This window comes from Lithobates pipiens, unplaced genomic scaffold (genome assembly GCF_037356315.1).
Source record: "Lithobates pipiens isolate NorthernLeopardFrog02 unplaced genomic scaffold, aLitPip1_a1.2 Scaffold_35, whole genome shotgun sequence".
NCBI lineage: Eukaryota > Metazoa > Chordata > Amphibia > Anura > Ranidae > Lithobates > Lithobates pipiens.
The window spans coordinates 2,976,941-2,997,975 of record NW_027507811.1 but is presented as its reverse complement, the minus strand read 5'-3'; the positions used below and the strand labels follow the sequence as shown (position 1 = coordinate 2,997,975).

Here is a 21,035-nt window from a genome sequence, read left to right as displayed (position 1 = left end):
TAAGGGCATCTACTTGTGAAGAGGACAACACTGGCAATTTCAAGGAAGCACAGAAGAACACGTGATTGGGATCTGAAGCTAGGCAATTATATAATTTTTTGTAGAAAACACCAAAGACTTTAGACATTGTTAAGGGGCAGTAAGTCGGAGTGCCGTCTGACTGTAGAAGGAGATCAGGATAGGAATGAAATGGGCGGGGCTTAAGCTTGTTCAGCAACATCCTATGAGGCTTGTTGGCAAACTCATAAAATTTCTGTTTTGCCCAAAGTAGGGCTTTAAAGCATTTATGCACATCTAGGGATTTTAACCTTTCGCGTAGGGAGGTCACTGTGCGAAGACGAGGCACCGAAGGGGAGGACAAGAGCAGAGCCTCAGGCCGCGTACACACGGGCGGATTGTCTGGCCAACTAAGTTCATCAGACAATCCGACAGACAGTCCGTTCAACTTTTGAATGAACGGACTTGACCACACACGATGAACAGACAGTCCGCCGAAAGCTTGCGCGATGACGTGTACGGCACGTACGACGGGACTAGAAATTCGACGTCCAATACACTGCAATGCAACCTTCCGCCGTGTAAATCCTTTCTGAGCATGCGCCAAACTTAGTCCGTCGAACTAGCCTACTCACGAGCGGATTGTCCGCTGAAACCAAGTTTGGACGGACTGTATTACGGAAATTCCGAAAGACTAAGTCCGTCAGACTGTCCGCTGAAAAAATCCGCTGAAGCCCACACACGAGCGGACTGTCCGCTGAAACACGGTTCAGCGGACTAAGTTGGACAGACAGTCCGCCCGTGTGTACGCGGCCTCAGCTTTTTTGCAGTTGCGAAAGAATGTCCAGTCTCTGCGCAGCCGAGTCCCGCTTAAGGCGGGAGCCGGGCCGAAATACACAATCCTCTGAAAAAGGCCTTGAGGGCCTCCCAAAGGGTGGACACGTCCCGCACCGACCCTTCGTTAAGTTGAAAAAATTCGGCTAAACTTTGGGACAAATGAGTTTCAGTGAGCGGATCGCGGAGGAGAAAGTCATTGAGTCTCCAGTGGCAAGTCCTGGGTGTAGAGGAGGAAAGAGGCGAGGTCGAGTTGGACCGAGGCATGATCCGACCATGTCATGGGGTTCAACTCTGAGGCTACTGCAGACGTTAGTAGAGGAGCCGTAACAAAGATATAGTCCAATCTGGAGTACATCTTGTGTGGGGGAGAATAGAAGGAAAATTGCCGGTGTGTAGGGTGTTTAATCCTCCAGATGTCTAAAAAATTATGGGACCTAATGAGTTTGCGAAACGCAGTAGATTGACGTTCCGTTTTGGAGGAGGGGTTATCTGAGAACAGGGTCTGTCTATCCCTCCTAGCGGACATGGTCATATTGAAGTCCCCCCAATATTGTTGGTTTATGTTCTTCGATGTCTACTGTAGTCATAGGTGTATGGGTAGAATATCTCCGGGACTTGTAGGAAACCATGCCTGATGACGGGAACCAAGGGGTCAACGTACAGAAGATCTGATGGACGAGTGTGACAAGAATGAGCCCAGATGTGATCAATTCTGGCCGTATTGTAATTAGAGTGATTTCCTATGATTGTCAGCTCCATCTAGTGGCCATAATGAAATATTTTTCCTAAAATACCTCCATCTGTAAAAATATTGCGATACCGAATTATGGACACTAGATGGAGGCAATGATCATAGGAAATCACTGAGTTATATAAAATATGGACAATATTCGTCACGGCTGGGCAGACCTGTGCCACATTCCATTAACTATTTGTTTTCTTATTCATAATAGACCTCTAAGTCTCCATACCACAAAATGTACTCAGCCAATGAGGGGTAATGACTCAATTTTTATTTCAAAAGGCCTAGAGGACCGCCTTTTAAGTGGTGGGGTTTACGTGTTTCGTCCTGGAAGACGACTTGAGAAAACAGACCTCTTGCAAGAGAATAATAGACTTATAAGACTCCATACCACAAAATGTACTCAGCCAATGAGAGGTAGTGACTCCATTTTTATTTTAAAAGGCCTAGAGGACCACCTTTTAAGTGGTGGGGCTAACGTGTTTCGTCCTGGAAGACGACTTGAGAAAACAGACCTCTTGCAAGAGAATAATAGACCTCTAAGTCTCCATACCACAAAATGTACTCAGCCAATGAGAGATAATGACTACATTTTTATTTTAAAAGGCCTAGAGGGCAGCTTTTTAAGTGGTGGGGTTGACGTGTTTCGTCCTTGAAGACGACTTGAGAGAACAGACCTCTTTCAAGAGTTCACACCACAAAATGCACTCAGCCAATGAGAGGTAATGACTCCATTTTTATTTTTCTCCTGCTATCAATGGCCGACACGGTACAACACTTCATCCATGTCTTTGGTGATCTCTGATCTCCTTATCAACTGTTTCTTCCATGATGAAGATCAGCCATGGAGTATATCTGAGGTGTATATCAGGGGGTGCTTCTTCCCCACATGTCCAGCAACATTCATATACAAGACATTTCCCGCACTCACAGGAAGACAGGACTTCAGTGAGGAACATTTCCCTCACTCAGGACAGGAATACGGCTTCTCCCCCGTGTGAGATCTCTGATGTGCATATAAATACAACCTCCGTGAAAAACGTTTTCCGCACTCAGGACAGGAATACGGCTTTTCCCCCGTGTGAGATCTCTGATGTTTGACAAGTTGTGATTTTTCTACAAAACATTTCCCGCAATCAGAACAGGAGTACGGCTTCTCCCCCGTGTGAGATTTCTGATGCCTGGAAAGATGGGCTATCTGCGAAAAACATTTCCCGCACTCAGAACAGGAATACGGCTTCTCCCCCGTGTGCAATCTCTGATGTCTAAAAAGAGAGACCTTCTGTGAAAAACATTTCCCGCACTCAGAACAGGAAAATTGCTTCTCCATGTGAGATTTCTGATGTTTGACAAGGTCCGATTTTATTGCAAAACATTTCCAGCACTCAGAACAGGAATACGGTTTCTCACCCGTGTGAGAACTCTGATGTCTAAAAAGATGGTTTTTCTGTGAAAAACATTTCCCGCACTCAGAACAGAAAAATTGCTTCTGCTCCGTGTGATACCTCTGATGTTTGACAAGGTCCGATTCTACTGCAAAACATTTCCCGCACACAGAACAAGAAAATGGCTTTACCTCCATGTGAGATCTCTGATGTATGACAAGGCGCGACTTTAATACAAAACATTTCCCGCATTCAGAACAGGAATACGGTTTCTCACCCGTGTGCAATGTCTGATGTAGAGAAAGATAGTACTTCACTGCAAAACATTTCCCGCACACAGAACAGGAAAAAGGCTTCACCTCTACGTGAGACTTTTGATGATTGACAAGGCGTGATTTTACTGCGAAACATTTCCCGCATTCAGAACAAAAATATGGCTTCTCCCCGGTGTGTGATCTCTGATGTATGGAAAGATTGGCCTTCACTGAAAAACATTTCCCGCACTCAGAACAAAAATACGGCTTCTCCCCGGTGTGAGATCTCTGGTGTGTGTAAAGATGGTCTATCTGTGAATAACATTTCCCGCATTCAGAACAGGAATACGGCTTCTCCCCCGTATGTGATCTCTGATGTCTAAAAAGACTGGACTTCAATGAGAAACATTTCCCGCACTCGGAACAGAAAAATTGCTTCTCCTCCGTGTGAGACTTCTGATGTGTGAAAAGTTCTGATTTCATTTCAAAACATTTCCCACAATCGGGACAGGAATGCGGCTTCTCGCCCGTGTGCAATTTCTGATGTCTGTAAAGATTGGACATAAATGAAAAACATTTCCCGCACTCAGAACAAGAATACGGCTTTTCTTCTGTGTGAGATGTCTGATGTGTGTGAAGATTGGCCTTCCGTGAAAAACATTTCCCGCACTCAGGACAGGCATACTTTTTCTCCAAGTTTGGCTTTTCCCCTGTGTGAGATCTTTTATGCGCAATAAGACGGCATTTAAAACGGAAACACTTCCCACATTCAGTACAGGAAAATGTCTTATCTGTTGGAAGGACGGCACCATCCCGCACAGTCTGAGGTTCCTCGGGATAAGAGGAATACGATGGTCCGGCACCGTCCCGCACAGTCTGAGGTTCCTCAGGATAAGAGGAATACGATGGTCCGGCACCGTCCCGCACAGTCTGAGGTTCCTCAGGATAAGAGGAATACGATGGTCCGGCACCGTCCCGCACAGTCTGAGGTTCCTCGGGATAAGAGGAATACGATGGTCCGGCACCGTCCCGCACAGTCTGAGGTTCCTCAGGATAAGAGGAATACGATGGTCCGGCACCGTCCCGCACAGTCTGAGGTTCCTCGGGATAAGAGGAATACGATGGTCCGGCACCGTCCCGCACAGTCTGAGGTTCCTCGGGATAAGAGGAATACGATGGTCCGGCACCGTCCCGCACAGTCTGAGGTTCCTCGGGATAAGAGGAATACGATGGTCCGGCACCGTCCCGCACAGTCTGAGGTTCCTCGGGATAAGAGGAATACGATGGTCCATCTACACTGTGTGGTGCCGGATGGACATTTGAGGTAGTCGGGTTTTCTCCTGGACTATACTGTGTGATGTCCTCATCTTCTACTTTACAGTCTGGAGACAAAGTGAGACAATCCTCTGAGGTTTTCCTCATCTCCCGTCCATCTACTAAAATAGAAATACAAAAGATTATTACTAGACATGAGCTGATTGGTTCCCCTAAACCAGAACTCCGCCCACATCAGGCAGCTTTGTCTCTGAGGATCTTACAATTCCCCCCTCAAGGTATTTAGTAAATGGGTTGAAATGAATTAAATGTGATATCCACATACAGAATAACTAACAGTGTGCAAAATGGTCTAATAAAGTCCAAGTGCTTCGTTTTCTGCACAGTATCCTTATTCAATCCAATGCATAATTATTGTTATACAGGATTTATATAGCGCTTTACAACATCAGGGAAGACAGTACAATTACAATACAATTCAGTACAGGAGGGATCAGAGGGCCCTGCTCATTAGAGCTTACAATCTAGAAATCATATGTAGATCGATAGATAAACAGATAACTTGGTGTCTTCACACTGTGTGCACAAACTATCATAGTGCTGCCCTCCACCGGATGTGCCCTCACCTTATGGGCTTATTGAAAGCGCCTGTGATACAAATAAATCCAGTAAGATATTCCTCCTGTGGTTCCTCCTTCCTGTAGTGAAATCTCTAGCTCAGATGCCCGGTCAACATATGGACTACTCCTTCCTGATGGTAGCCGGTGACCTCCACTCACATTGACCGCATGAAAAGCAGCAGAAGCTTGCAATAGTGTATTAATCGTTTTAAATATTTATTCTAAAAAAAAAAAACACACCACATATATACACTCACATTTCTTTAAAATAGAACAAGCCTTGGTGTACCCATATGCTCTAGGGCGATGGCATCACCTGAAATCGGCTCTGCAGCCCCAGTCAGCGGTGTTCCCTCCATCTGTAGCACTGGAAGCCTTCGCTAAGGCGGTTGCTTTTCATGTGAGTCAATGTGAGTGGAGGTCACCGGCTACCATCAGGAAGGAGTACTCCATAATTTGACCGGGCATCTCAGCTAGAGATTTCACTACAGGAAGGAGGAACCGCAGGAGGAATATCTTAATGGATTTATTTGTATCACAGGAGCTTTCAATAAGCCCATAGGGTGAGGGCACATCCGGTGGAGGGCAGCACTACGATAGTTTGTCAATGTGAGTGGAGGTCACCGGCTACCATCAGGAAGGAGTAGTCCATATGTTGACTGGGCATCTGAGCTAGAGATTTCACTACAGGAAGGAGGAACCACAGGAAGAATATCTTACTGGATTTATTTGTATCACAGGCGCTTTCAATAAGCCCATTAGGGTGAGGGCACATCTGGTGGAGGGCAGCACTAGGATTGTTTGTGCACATAGTGTGAAGACACCAAGTTATCTATTTATCTACATATAATAGATTGTCACATTACGCATTGGATTGAATAAGGATACTGCGTGGAACAGGAAGCACTTGCACTTTATGTTTGGACGTTATTTGCACTTCATTAGACCATTTCGCACACTGTTAGTTATTTTCAACCATAGCATAATCTGTGTGTGGAGATCACATTTAATTCCTATATATATATACACACACACACACACACACATTTTATATATTTACTCATCGATTTAGCACCGCACTAATTGGTTTCAAATCAAAAATGCAGCTGACCCCACCCAGCCTATTCGGGAGACTTGATTATGGAAATGTAGGAAGTATGAACTTTCGGCTCCTGGACCTTTACGAAAAGGAAGATACTTTATACCAACCCAAAAATTTTTTTGAACATGGTAACAAGGCTTACTTACTTATTTGGCCAGACCTGACCCCACCCCCACTTCTATTTCCCCCATTTGCCTGTCTACCGGCAATATTAGTGCCGCCCCCGGCACAAGATACTGTGTCCTTCTACTCCTCTCTTTATACCTCTACTGGGAACTGGGATGACCAACAATTGTTTGATGATGTTTGATGATGAGCCTCTTCCCTTCCTGTCCTCACGTAAGCGGGAAGCCAATTTCTGAAGAAAAGATTGAAATTTTCCATTTTGCAGCTACCTGCTCATATGACCCCCGGGGGGGGGGGATAAATCTCCAGCTGAGCGCTACGTCCAATTTAAGCACTTTCCGCCAAATGACGGCTACAGCGCGGGCTTCCAGTGCAGGGAGCGGGCGTCAATAGACGTCCTCCCCCGATCGCGCTGCTCGAAAACCCAGAGTCCTTTGGGCTTGGATGATCACAGAGCAAGGTAAAAGGGCCAGTCGCAGTGGGCCCTTTACCAGGTGATCAGCTGATCAGGAAGTAAACAGAAGCTGGTTATCTGTTATTTCTCTTTCTCCTCACCATCAGCATGAGAAAAGAAAAAAAAAATCCGGTAATTGGCTTCTGTTACAGGGACATTGGTCCCGATCAGTGCCACCTATCAATGCCCACATGTGCTGCTAATCTGTGCCCACGAGTGCCACCTACCAGTGCCCACCAGTACCACCTGGCAGTGCCCACCAGTGCCACCTGGCAACGCCAATCAGTGCCCACTAGTGCCACCTTTCAGTCAGTGATGCCAATCAGTGCCCCCTATTAGTGCTGCCAATCAGTGCCTCATCATCAGTGTCATCTACCAGTGTTCCCTATCAGTGCTCATCAGTGGCACCTATCAGTGCCCACAAGTGCTGTTAATCAGTGCCCACCAGTGCCACCTTTCAGTGCCAATCAGGGTCTACTAGTGCCACCTTTCAGTGCAATCAGTGCTGCCAATCAGTGCCCCCTATTAGTGCTGCCAATCAGTGCCTCATCATCAGTGTCACCTACCAATGCCGCCTATCAGTGCCCACCAGTGCCACCTGGCAGCGCCAATCAGGGCCCACTAGTGCCACCTTTCAGTCAGTGATGCCAATCAGTGCCTCATATTAGTGCTGCCAATCAGTGCCTCATCATCAGTGTCATCTACCAGTGTTGCCTATCAGTGCTCATCAGTGGCATCTATCAGTGCCCACAAGTGCTGCTAATCAGTGCCCACCAGTGCCACCTTTCAGTGCCAATCAGGGCCCACTAATGCCACCTTTCAGTGCCAATCAGGGCCCACTAGTGCAACCTTTCAGTGCCAATCAGGGCCCACTAGTGCCACCTTTCAGTGCAATCAGTGCTGCCAATCAGTGCCCCCTATTAGTGCTGCCAATCAGTGCCTCATCATCAGTGTCACCTACCAGTGTCGCCTATCAGTGCTCATCAGTGGCACCTATCAGTTGCCCACAAGTGCTGCTAATCAGTGCCCACCAGTGCCACCTTTCAGTGCCAATCAGGGCCCACTAGTGCCACCTTTCAGTGCAATCAGTGCTGCCAATCAGTGCCCCCTATTAGTGCTGCCAATCAGTGCCTCATCATCAGTGTCACCTACCAGTGCCGCCTATCAGTGGCACCTATCAGTTGCCCACAAGTGCTGCTAATCAGTGCCCAACAGTGCCACCTGGCAGTGCCCACCAGTGCCACCTTTCAGTCAGTGATGCCAATCAGTGCCCCATATTAGTGCTGCCAATCAGTGCCTCATCATCAGTGGCACCTCTCAGTGCATCTATCAGTGCCCATTAGTGATGCATCTCAGTGCAGCCTCATCAGTGCCCTCCAGTGCCGCCTCATTAGTGAAGGAGAAAAATTACCCGTTTTCAAAATTTTATAACAAAATATGAAAACTTTTATTTTTTTTTTAAATTTTGGGTCAAAATTTCCCACCATTCCCATCTTACCCCAACTAGACCGTTCAATGACTCCCTCCCGCTCTATAGGCTTACTTCTGAAATACGAAAAAAACTAAAACTAAAAGGATTTAATAAGCTCTGGGGAGACATTATATTGGAATGCCATGTAGTTTGGAGACCATATATGCTTCTGGGGAAGTCCAATCAGGATGCAACGCATCAGATGGGCGTGGTTTGAGGACGTCATTACGTTAGGCGGAGTGCCCTCAAGTTTCACGGAGACTGGTGCTTGGGGAATCTGCAGTGATTATGTGTATTCAATGCTGGATTGGCTTTTTTTTTTAACCATGTGAGTGCTTTTCTATCTTATCCGTTTAATACATAGGACAGTGAGCACTATGTAGTCTCTTTATCTCTTCTTGAGTATATTCTGACTAAGAAAAGTGGAGTACATGGAAGGAGCTGGCAACTTAAAGAGGAGGCTCCATCTACATGGACCTGAAGGTGTGCGATTTCATGCTGGTTATGTCCTCTTGTTATTTAGCAATGGAGTCCATCTGAAGAGGTGAGAGCACACCTGGAGGTGTATGAGGGTATTGCAGATTGGCACATGGTCAGATTATTGTCTGTGACACGAGGAGGGTGGATTTGTGGCACATTCATGTTTGTGTGTATTGTGTAGATATAATATAGTTTATGTTTGGACATAGGGGTGCAGGGGGTCAGGAATATGTAAGGTACAACATAGAGTATATAGTGCGGGGGTCAGGAGTATGTAATGTACAACATACAAAGACATGCAGGTAGGTTAATTGGCTTCTGTCCAAAATTGGCCCCTAGTATAAGAATGGGGAATTTGGATTGTGGGCTCCTTGAGGGTAGGGACTGATGTGAGTGTGCAATGTACAGGGATAGGAATTGTAGACACTCACTCTGGTTGAACTGGATGGACTGGTGTCTTTATTCAACCTTACTAACTATGTAACTATATAGAGTATATAGTGCAGGGGTCAGGCTTATGTAATGTACAAGGTAGAGTATATAGTGCAGGGGTCAGGCTTATGTAATGTACAATAAAGAGAATATAGTGGTGGGGTCAGGACTATGTATTGTACAACAGTGTATATTGTGCAGGGGTCAGGACTATAATTTACAACATAAATGTACAATGTCATGTACAATATAAATGTTATACTGTGATGGACAGGACTCGTAATATTGATGATCAGTAAACAGTGGAAGATGAAATGTTTACATGAGACAAGTTGCAGAGGTCCCACACCGCTGCCTCCCATCTCCTGAGACTGCACTCAGTGACTTGGGTCTGAGACTATACAGACATATCCCTCCACCCGGCACAGCCACCAAATAACAGAGCAAGTAACCCCGGGGGGATTGTTCTGTCTGAGGTCTTGTTAGATCCAAGGATGGGGCAGAAGACCCAAGGTACATACCCCAGGTGTCTAGGCCAAGCAAACCCTATGGTGAAAATCAACATTTTGCTGATCCCCAGAATTTCCATAAATCCAGTCTAGATCCATAAATTGTGTCGGCAGCACAGAGAAGGAAGATTATCGGAGAGAAATCCAGGAATACAGGACGGGGAACACAGCTCAGGAAAGTGACCAGGGGATTACAGGCTGATATCACCCAGCCCCCGCCCTACTCTGGACCAATCAGTGAGCAGTATGGGTGGAGGAATGTATTTAGTGTTAATGACCCACCTGTGCTGATCTCTGTAGGAGTGTCCTCCTCTATAAATGTCCCCGTTATTCCATCCTCCTCCATAGACTGCTGATCATCCCTCACATACCTCTCTTCTTCTTCTGATTTCACCTCAAATTCTATATCCATTGGATCTCCACTCTAAACCAAGAAAATGAGAGAAAATATCATCTGTAAGATAGAAGATTTATTATTGTGACATCACATAGAAAATCCACACATCATCTCTAGGAGTCCATGTTCTAGATGCTCCGTCCCACCAACCTTGTAACAGTGGGGGATGGTGTGACCTTCCTGTGTGGAATCCCGGGAATACAGAGGACGGGGACATCTCTCTGGTGGGTTCCTGGTATTTGGTGGCTCCATCATATCCTTGTGTCCTTCAGAATACTTCTCCATCACTCCATACTCCTCATCCTCTTCTTTATACTCGTCTTTTACAACAATATTATCCTTGGGGTTTTCATTCTGAGAGATGTAATAAAACATTCATTGTAACAAACACAACACTATAACAATTTTAACTACCAATAATTGTTCCTCATCTACCTGATGATGGTGGGGGATGGTGTGACCTTCCTGTGTGGAATCCCGGGAATACAGAGGACGGGGACATCTCTCTGGTGGGTTTCTGTAGCTGGATGGCTCCACCATGGTGTCCTGGTACAGATCCTGGTGGTATTTTAGAAACTCCGACTCCTCCTTCACCCCATCCTCCTCTTTTATCTCTTCTTTAATAACAATTTTAAACTCACTCAGGTTTCCACTCTGAATATATAATAAAAATGACATCAATGGTAACAATGCAGATAATGTACAGATCCTAATGATACTATCAGTGATTGTTCCTCATCTACCTGATGATGGTGGGGGATGGTGTGACCTTCCTGTGTGGAATCCCGGGAATACAGAGGACGGGGACATCTCTCTGGTGGGTTCCCATTACTGGATCCATCTGTAGGAAACACACACACTGACTGAATACATTGTTTCTATGTGTTTATCAGATGATGGGGGATGGGTGGAGCCTCCGTACTGCTCTCTCCTTTACAATAAAGTCTCCTCTTACCCGGTGATGTGAGGGGCGGCTGATTGTCCATCATGACGTCCTTGTAGAGATCCTTGTGTCCTTCTAAATACTCCCACTCCTCCATGGAGAAATAGACAGTGACATCCTGACACCTTATAGGAACCTGACACACACAATGATACAGTCACCATCCAGACACATCCCTTGTGTGGGACCTTCACAGACATCAGGAATAGTTATTTTCCCTCTTCTACATAAAGCTTATAAAATACAAACATGTGCATTAAAAAAATCCATCTCCATCCCCCCCCCCCCCCCCCCCACACACACATCCCATATTATCGTATAATTATTTCGTATAGACTGATGAGGTGAGAAGGAAGGAAGGGCCGAAAGACCTCCCGTTTGGTTCGCACCAGAACTTTCGAACATCGGGAAAGTTTTGAACCAAATTATGAACTCCATTGAAGTCTATGGGCCCATTTTGAAGGCTTATATGCAAGTAATTGGACATAAATTGGTTATGGGGGTCCGGGGTACTGCCCTGGGGGGGGGGGGGGGGGCATGTATCAATAAAAAAAAAAAAAGGCAGAAGGTGCATTCTATGCATTAAAGTGGAAGTAAACTCCCCTATCGTTTTCAGCCAAGGAAGCGGCCATCTTTTCCTCTGTTTAATCCTCAACTGCTATGGTGCTGCACATGTGATTCATTATGACACCAGCCATTGGATGGTTTGATAGTTTGGCTGAGAGTACAGCCAATGTGCAGTTAGCATTCCCAGCATGCCTTCTTTTTTTTTTAACTATTTAAATCGATGGGTTTACTTCCACTTTAAGATAAAAAAAACCTCCTGTGTGCAGCAGCCACCCCCAGCACCCCCTAATACTTACCTGAGCCCCATCTCTATCCAGCGATGTCCACGACTGTCTCAGCCATTCGAGACTCTCCCTCCTGATAAGCCTCCCACTGCTGTTAAATCAAAGTCAGTCAGCCAATCAGGAGAGAGACGGGGGCGTGGCCAGGTCACAGCTTCCTGTCTGAATTAACACAGGAAGCTGTAACTTGGCTTGGCTGCCCCCATAGCAAGCGGCTTGCTGTGGGGGGAACGTGCCTGGAGGCCAGGAGCACAGTTATTTTTAGTGAAAAAACTAAAACAAAAACGGAGAATTTACAATCACTTTAAAGTGAAAGCATAAAAATGAGAAATATAGATAAAAATGAAAAAAGTAATTCAATATAGCGCTTTGGGGGTCCCCTTAGTCTGCCTGTAATGTGACACATCTGTACTGTGTATAGAACCCGCTGCAGCAATAATTGCATTTATAAAAGGCAAAAAAAAAGAAATTTTCCCTGCGAGCTTTCTTTATTTTATGGACAACAGCTTGGGGAGCCAGTCTGTATGATGAGGCCACAATGTAGTGCACTGGAAACAAGATTAGGGATTTTTTGGGATAAATTCTGGTGTCTCTTTCGCAGACTTTGTATAGGAGTAACAGCTGCGGAAAAATTGGTCTTTGGGTGTGCCGATGGCGCCTTCACGTTGTAACCCTATAGAGGTACTCTTGATGAAAAGGAAGAATTGCCTTGCTGTCAAAAATTTAAATGATATGCACCTGTCAAACATTTGCGGAAAAAGTGGTATTTGGGTGTTAATTGTGCCCATGAAACCTACACCAAAAAAAAAATCTTCCAGAAGAAATCAACACCCACAACACCAGGCAGCCTAGAAGACCTGCAGAGATTCCACATCCCAAAAACACTTAATCAGCGACATCTGCATCAGGGGCTTCATAGCTTCTGGTAATCCAGGACTAATTGATTTTGATAAATGTCAGCCGCTCCACAGAGTCTATGGACAGACGCGCTCTATTATCAGTAACAAAACCTCCAGCAGCACTGAATGCCCGTTCGGAAAGCACCCTGGATGCAGGGCAGCCCAGCAGCTCAATTGAATACTGGGCAAGTCCTGGCCAGTGGTCAATTCTCATTAATCCCAGTAATCCAGTGGATCATCAACTTGAAAGCTCTACATCTTTGTTTTCGCCCCTAAATAATCATCCACTGCATGATGCAGACCCTGCCTATGGGATGTGGAAGCTGACAGCCCTGGGCACGAGGACTAAAAAAAAAAATAGTGAAATGAATGAATGAATGAATGAAATACTTATATAGCGCACAATGCGAACTGAATCGCCTCTAGGTGGCCTCCTTCTCCACCACTCCTCTCCTGACCAACAGAAGCCTCAAAACTAAAATTTCCAGGACACTGTAACCTACCAGAGCCAGAAAAATAAGTAGATAAACTCCTCTTTATGGTGCCCTCAAGATGATTTCATCTTCTGCTCCCTCTATGGGGGCGGGATGAGTTCTGAGACTTTCCCTTTGTAACGGTGTTCAAGGAGGGTTGCCAACCAATAGTGATCCTTCTCCTTGATGTCACGTATTCTCAGGTCCTTTCGCAGGCTTAGAAGCATGAGGGAGCCCATGTACAGCAAGTTTGCGGAGGCATGAGAAGCAGAGACCACAGGGTCACTGACCATTAGTATCTAGTACGTGGCTGGGAGGAGGCAGTTCTACTCCCAAGGGTTCTGGGGATGGGAAAACTATCTCTTAAGGTTTGAAGTAGGTCTTCCTCTGCTTAAATCCTCCAGAATCCTTCTCCCCTTCCTCTCCTCATGTGTTCTGTGGTGTAAGAAGAATGGTGTCTGCATAAAGCGGGCCTTGAGAGGAAAGGAAGTCCTCCTTCCCCCACCGCCGTTGCTCTGCCTCAAGTGCCCTGTCCATAATGCCACACAGAGTCTGCTCCAGCAGGAAGACAACAGGGACTGTGTCACTGCATTGTCACAGCTCACCAGCCTTGTTGCATCTTACAATGGTGACAGTACAGTGCATGCATGCTTTATGAGTAGCTATTGGCGTAACCCAGCGGAACCCAGGAGGCCCTAGATAAACAAGCCTTCTGCCACAACAGGGCATAGCTCCTCTAAGCGAGCACTGTAAGGATACGTTTCCAAGGTCCCATTCCAAGCCCTTTTGCTATAATTGTATTAATAAACTAGCAGGGAAAGAAGCTTCAACCCTAAAGAAGAAGTTTCTTTCATCTAAACAGACAGAAATTCTGGCAACAGTCAAATCTTTCAGTGAAGCCCCAGGGAAAACAACGGCCCAGGGCCCTGATCCAGGAGGAGCTTGCCCCTAGAGTAGGCCCATCCTCCCAAGAATGTTCTTCTGGAGGGGGACCCAGTGCTCTTCTCCCGCCCTCACAATCACTACCTCTAACCCAGGGAGAGGAGGAAGAGGAATATGGAGGAGAAATAGAAAGCCAGGACAAATCAGACAGCAGCTTAGATGGGGAAGGGGATCCAGACCAGTTAAGTGAGACACAGGAGGATGTCAGGCTAAGGAGACACCTCTTCATCCCAGAGGATCTGGAAGGGCTTTTACAGGTGATATATGCCACCGAGAAAATTCCAGAGACACCCTGAGTGACCTCCGCACAGGATAAGGTATACAGGGGGCTAAGCAAGGCTGAATCCAGGGTGTTCCCACTTCATCATTCTCTTAAGGGTTTGATCTTTGATCATTCTCTTTAAAGAGGGTGACGAGGAGACATTCTTTAAGCTCCCAAAGCTGGATGCCGCTCTATCTCAGGTCACCAAAAGGTCTGACCTCTCCTTTGAGGATGCAGGGTGTACTGCATGGACCGTAGATCAGAATCCCTCCTTAAGAAAGCCTAGAATACAAATACATCAGCCATGGGTCCAGCCTTAGTGGCAGCCTGTGAAGCCAGGAATGCAGGCTTCTGGGTAGAGAAGCTGACCAATCACCTGTCACAGGAACCCAATTCAGACGACATCCTTGACTCCCTATCAGTGATAGGAAAAGCCATTACATACCTTGCGGATGCCGCAGTTGAATCCGTAAGGCCGCGTACACACGGGCGGATTGTCTGCCCAACTTAGTCCGCTGAACCGTGTTTCAGCGGACAATCCGCTCGTGTGTGGGCTTCAGCTGACTTTTTCAGCGGACAGTCTGACGGACTTTGTCTTTAGGAATTTCCGTAATTTTGTCCGTCCAAACTTGGTTTTGTCCGTTCAAACTTGGTTTCAGCGGACAGTCCGCTCATGTGTAGGCAAGTTGGACGGACTAAGTATGGCGCATGCTCAGAAAGGATTTACACGGCCGAAGGTTGCATTGCAGTGTATAGGACGTCGTTTTTCTAGTCCTGTTGTACGTGCCGTACACGTCATCGCGCAAGTTTTCAGCGGACTGTCTGTTCATCGTGTGTGGTCAAGTCCGTTCATTCAAAAGTAGGACGGACTGTCTGTCGGATTGTCTGACGAACTTAGTTGGGCAGACAATCCGCCCGTGTGTACGCGGCCTAAGAGCCTCACACAAGACGGTCGCATTTATCAATTCAGCTAGAAGGGCTGTCTGGATTAAGGCATGGGAAGGAGATGTCACACCAAAAGGTATGTGGCCTTCCATTTCAGGGCTCATTGCTGTTTGGCCCGGGCCTAGATGGAGGTCCTGTCTAGGTCCTTGGAAAATGGACAGGCGTTCCTAGTAAAACCCAAGAAAGAAAAACTTAAACCTTTTTTCATGGCCCCCCAGGGCAATCGCAGCATAGAGCCAGGAAAGAGCCCAACAGGAAGTGGGGCAATGGTAGGGGAAGGCAAAGGAGCAATTTAATGTTTCGTTTCCCGCAGAGTTTGGGGCCAAAGAAACTAAGCGATGCCAAGATAAGGGTGGGGGGGCCGGATGCCTTCATGGGTGGGAGGCTCTCCTAGAAAAAGTCAAAGCCCAGGACCAATGGAACAGCTCACTGGGTCGGAAGTCATCCAACCACAGGGTGCTCAGGGTGGTGGGATAGGCCTTGAAGGCCATCAAGGAAAACATCATAAACAGGGAGGTTGAGGTCAGCTCCAACAATGCCACTGTTGTAGCTTGAATAACCAAGGAGGTACCAGGTCCAGATCCCTCCTGGACTTATCCAAGGATATGCTGGACTGGGCCGAGGGGAAGATTCTCTCCATATCAGCTGTCCACATAAAAGGGAAAAGCAACACTGAGGCAGATTTCCTCAGCCATCAGCTAATAAGGCAAGGGGAATGGGAGTTGAACCCCGAGGTATTTCAAGACCTGGTGCAGTGCTTCCAAAATCCAGAAATCAATCTGTACGCCAATCGACAGAACAGGAAGATGAAGAGATAGTTCTCGATTTCCCAAGAGAGGGAGTCAGAAGGCTTAGGCGCCCTGACTCAGACTTGGCAGTGCAGGCTGGCATATGCCTTCCCTCCCCTAGCACTGATTCAGCGGGTCCTTTAGAAGCTCAACCAATCCCCAGCTCCTCCTGATAGCTCCCTGGTGGCCAAGGATGGCTTGGTTCATAAGCCTAAGATCCATGGTGATGGCAGAGCTGTGGAAGCTCCTGAACAGGCCGGATCTTCTCAGGCAGGATGGCTTGGTTCTTAAGTCTAAAATCCATGGCGATGGCAGAGCCGTGGAAGATCCTGAACAGGCCGGATCTTCTCAGGCAGGGTCCAGTGCTTCACCCAAGGCCGGAATTTTTCCAGCTGACGGCTTGTCTAGTGAGCACCAGATCTTAAAGAGTAAGGGCTGCTCAGAGAGAGTGATAGATACTCTTCTTCTGAGCAGAAAACCAGTTACTAGGAAAACTTTCTGTTCCTGGGGTAAACAAATCAGGTGACCTCTACCACTGTTCCGGTGATCCTGGAGTTTCTCCAGGACAGCATAGAGAAGTGATTAGTGGTCAGCACCCTTCGAGTACAGATCGCAGCACTCTGGGTCTACCCTGATACAAAACTAGCAAAGGATGACCTGATTAAGGGGTTTCTGGTAGCCAAGGAAAGGGTTACCCAAGTTTCCAAAGGTAGCTTCCCACCATGGGACCTGACAAGGGTGTTAGAGGCATTACTTAAACACCCAGTTGAACCTATAGGGGAGGTTCCCTTTAGGTTTCTAACTCTAAAATTATCATTTTTGTTAGCAATCACTTCGGCCAGGAGGGTTGGGGATCTCCAGGAGTTGTCCATGAAAGAACCCTTTTTATTGATCTAGCCAGAGTCACCCTCAGGCCGGATCCCTTACATCTACCGAAGGTAGCATCTTTATTTCATAGGAATATACAACATTGCCGTCAAAAAATGAAAAAGAATAGAAATTTCATTGCCTGGATGTACGGTGTCTCCTTACTTAGTTGCATAGAACAAAAGAGTTTAGGAGATCCAATCACCTACTAATTATATTCTCTGGACCAAGTAAGGAACTCCAGGTATCTAAGGCCTCAAGGTGGATCAGGGGAGCTATCTCCCTGGCTTCCGAGAGTTCTGGGGTCCCAGCACCAACAAAGGTTAAGGCCCATTCAACCAGGTTACTGTCAACTTCCTGGGCTGAGAAGGCAGGGGCCTCCTAGGAACAAATCTGCAGTGCAGTCACCTGGTACAGTCAATATACCATCCTGAAGCACTACCGAGTGTAACTGTTGTCACAGCATGAAGGAAGGTCCTACAAGCTGTGGTCCCACCGTGAAGGTAGGTCAGTGTTTACTTGACTATCCTCTCAGGTGTGCCATCCTGTAAGGTGATAGGAGAATAGCCCCTTGACCACTTAAGGGGGAACTTGTGGTTCATAGGACAATTCAGCAGAGGAGGGCATGGAGGTGGAGGAGGAGCTGGAGTTTAGAAATCTCGCATCATCACCACTAGCTGTATGGAGACGTGGCGGCACAACAAGCTGCATCACTGAGCCCTGTCCTGCAACCTTCAGAGTTGCAAGCAGAGTTCCTCAGTGTGCTCTGAACTAAATATATTGTCCCTGACCATGCTTGCTAGACCACGTGTCAGCAGTACTTGGATGGGCTGACTGCCTTGCCCAACGATGCCACAACATTGCCTTCGATGTTATGGTAGAGAGCTGGAATAGCCTTATGTTGAAAGAAATAGCAACTGGGAACCTGCCATTGTAGTACAGCACATTCTGCAAATTCACAGAAGGGGGCAGAATCCACCAGATGGAAAGTCAGAAGTTGTAGAGCCAGCAGCTTTGACAAGCATGCATTTAGACGCTGGGCATGTGGGTGTCAGTGACTATTTTTTATTTTTTTTGTGCTGCAGCAGAGAAATTTTCCAGTTATAGTCTACAGCTGGTGGAGAACTTCTGGCAGATGTGCTGCAAGGACCTGTGACACCCTTCACTATATCATCATCCCTGTCAGTGGAGGCTTCTGAGAAGCCATGAGGTATAGTGCGGGTAGACTGAGGCGAGTAAGGAGGATGAACAGAATTACGCCCCTTTTGTTTGGCTTTCAGGTGCCCTTGCTAAGGGGCCGAGTGGTTGGAGGTTAAATGCCTGGTCAAGCTTGTGGTACCCAAAAGGCTGGCGTTTTTTCCACTCTTGATGTGCTTGAGACAAAGTTCGCAAATTGCAACAGTGCGACAAAAGGCCCAGACAGCTGAGCTGTGGGAAGTGGGCCAGGAGATAACAGCTCCACAATGTGATGGAATAGGGTGGCTGCTCTCTACTCTTCCATGATGGTGGCCTTTTCGGGGGTTGTGCTTCACCCTCACCTTCCTCCTCTGCTCTATCCAACATCTGTCAATGACCTATCAGCATCATCTCCTCCATCCTCATTATTACTGGAGGCAACTTGGCAATACGCGTCGGCTGGGGGGGAACATAACCGCCAATTTGTGTGCCAGTATTCTCCCCTCTCTGTAGGCTCATCTGCCTTCCTTCCTCAATCTCCGACCCAACATCTGAATCAAGTAATGTCTGTACATTGTCAAGGGGCAAGTGGCTGACGTTGTGTTCAAATAACTCAGCCGACTCCTCAATGGCTGATGGTGGGGCTACGGCAGGAATAGATGTGGACAAGGAGGTAGGTTTAGCCACTCTGGCAGCTGCGGTGGACTGCACACTAGTCTCTGCTTGGGTGTCGGAGGAGGAGGAGGATGATGAGGAAGGTTTAGTAAGCCAGTCCACCACCTCCTCTGCATGCTGTGGCTGGATAGCACGGGCAACATCACTAAACAGAGGAAATTATGCCCTGCCTGAGGGCTGACCACGTCCACCTTTGCCTGTGGACACCTACACTTCTGGCCCCCTCACAGTGCCATGAGAACATCTGCCTCTCCTTGTTGTCCTCCCAGACATGATGAAGGGTGCTAATTAACAAAATGTAATAAAGATGTGGAAATGTGTAGGTGGATGCACTTTAATCAATGGAAAGTGGTGTTTGGATTACTTTAACCTGAGTACTCACTACACAGACACACTAAAATATACTGCATTAAACGTGCAGTAACACACAGAAATATACGTTAAACGTGCACTAACGCACTGCAATATACTGCGTTAAACTCATGTTCGGGCCAAACCATTTGTCCATCCCTAGTTAGAAAGTAATTGATGAAAAAGGTGACATCTCCAATATGAAGAGAATGTTTCGGCCCATAAGTGGGGGGAATGTTCTGCCCCTGAAGGGGGTAATCTAGGTTTCCACACTATATATGTGTGTATCATCATCTGCTGGAGATAAAAGACGTCACAGTGACTATGGAGGAAGAGGACAGACATGACGGGGGGCAGTTACGGGGTGTAAATAGAAAATAAGATCTTATTACCTCCTCTGCTGTCTCTTCCAATAATGTCTTCTCTCTATTTCCGCCTGACTCACCTTTTGTCCTTCTCTTTGTTTTAGTACCTGACATCACTTCCTGTCTTCCATAGAGACTTCCTGTCTCTATGGTAGAAGTGAGATCTCCACCTTGTGGAGATCAGAGGAACTGCATCCCCCGAGAAACGTCTCGTAGTGTGAACACGGCCTTATAGATGGGGTCATCTCCACTCCCACCAAGGTGTAGAGAAATACACTATATTACCAAAAGTATTGTGACGTCTGCCTTTACACGCACATGAACTTTAATGGCATCCCAGTCTTAGTCCGTGGGGTTCAGTATTGAGTTGGCCCCACCCTTTGCAGCTATAACAGCTTCAACTCTTCTAGGAAGACCGTCCACAAGGTTTAGGAGGGTGTCTATGGGAATATTTGGCCATTCTTCCAGAAGGGCATTTGTGAGGTGTGGCACTGATGTTGGACGAGAAGGCCTGGCCTGCAGTCTCCATTCTAATTCATTCCAAAGATGTTCTATCAGGTTGTGGTCAGGACTTTGTGCAGGCCAGTCAAGTTCCTCCACCCCAAACTCCCTCATCCATGTCTTTATGGACCTATGAAAGTGTTTTTTTTTTTTTTCTGCCTTTTTTTTTGTTTGCTTAGCAAAAAATAACCCTCCAGTGGTGATTAAATACCACCAAAAGAAATCTATATTTGTGTGAAAACAATGATAGAAATGTCCTATGTGTACAGTGCTGTATGACCGCTCAATTGTCATTCAAAGTGCGACAGCGCTGAAAGCTGAAAATTGGCCTGGGCAGGAAGGGGGTTTAAGTGCCCGGTAGGCAAGTGGTTAATTATTCACCTGGGGTGCCACTTTTATTGTTAACATAGTGTTCCATATTTGAATAAGCCCCCGTCCACAGACCACGTTACCCACCGCAGATTTGTGGGGAAGAGGCCCCTGTCCTCTCAACAGTGGAATAAGCTGCTTTGTCAATGCAGGGGTTTGGAAGCTGGCAGTGGGTTATAGGTGGGGGTGAGGATGACAGGGGGTGGGGTGTTAGTAAGGTGGCAGTGGGGTGCCAGGTGGGGTGAACATGAGAATGACAGGCAGTAGGTTGTTGGCAAGGTGGCAGTGGGATGAGGATGACAGAGGGTGGGGTGTTATCTAGGTGGCAGTGGGGTGCCAGGTGGGATGAACATCAGGATGACAGAGGGTGGGGTGTTATCTAGGTGGAAGTGGGGTGCCAGGTGGGATGAGAATGACAGTGAGTGGGGTGTTATCTAGGTGGCAGTAGGGTGCCAGGTGGGATGAGGATGACAGAGGGTGGGGTGTTATCTAGGTGGCAGTGGGGTGCCAGGTGGGATGAGGATGACAGAGAGTGGGGTGTTATCTAGGT

General features: G+C 46.9%; 1 protein-coding gene across 1 annotated transcript in view; it reads right to left on the bottom strand.

The window, feature by feature from the left end:
• Positions 1-2,292: 2,292 nt before the first annotated feature.
• Positions 2,293-21,035, bottom strand: part of LOC143955444 (uncharacterized) — a 31,706-nt gene continuing 12,963 nt past the window's right edge. Inside the window, exons 3-5 of the mRNA XM_077465490.1 lie at positions 10,619-10,735; positions 10,370-10,435; positions 2,293-4,721 (exon numbers count right to left, since the gene is read on the bottom strand). Coding sequence (XP_077321616.1) covers positions 2,541-4,721; positions 10,370-10,435; positions 10,619-10,735 — 2,364 coding nt within the window. The 3' untranslated portion in view covers positions 2,293-2,540. The remainder of the gene's footprint in view (positions 4,722-10,369; positions 10,436-10,618; positions 10,736-21,035) is intronic.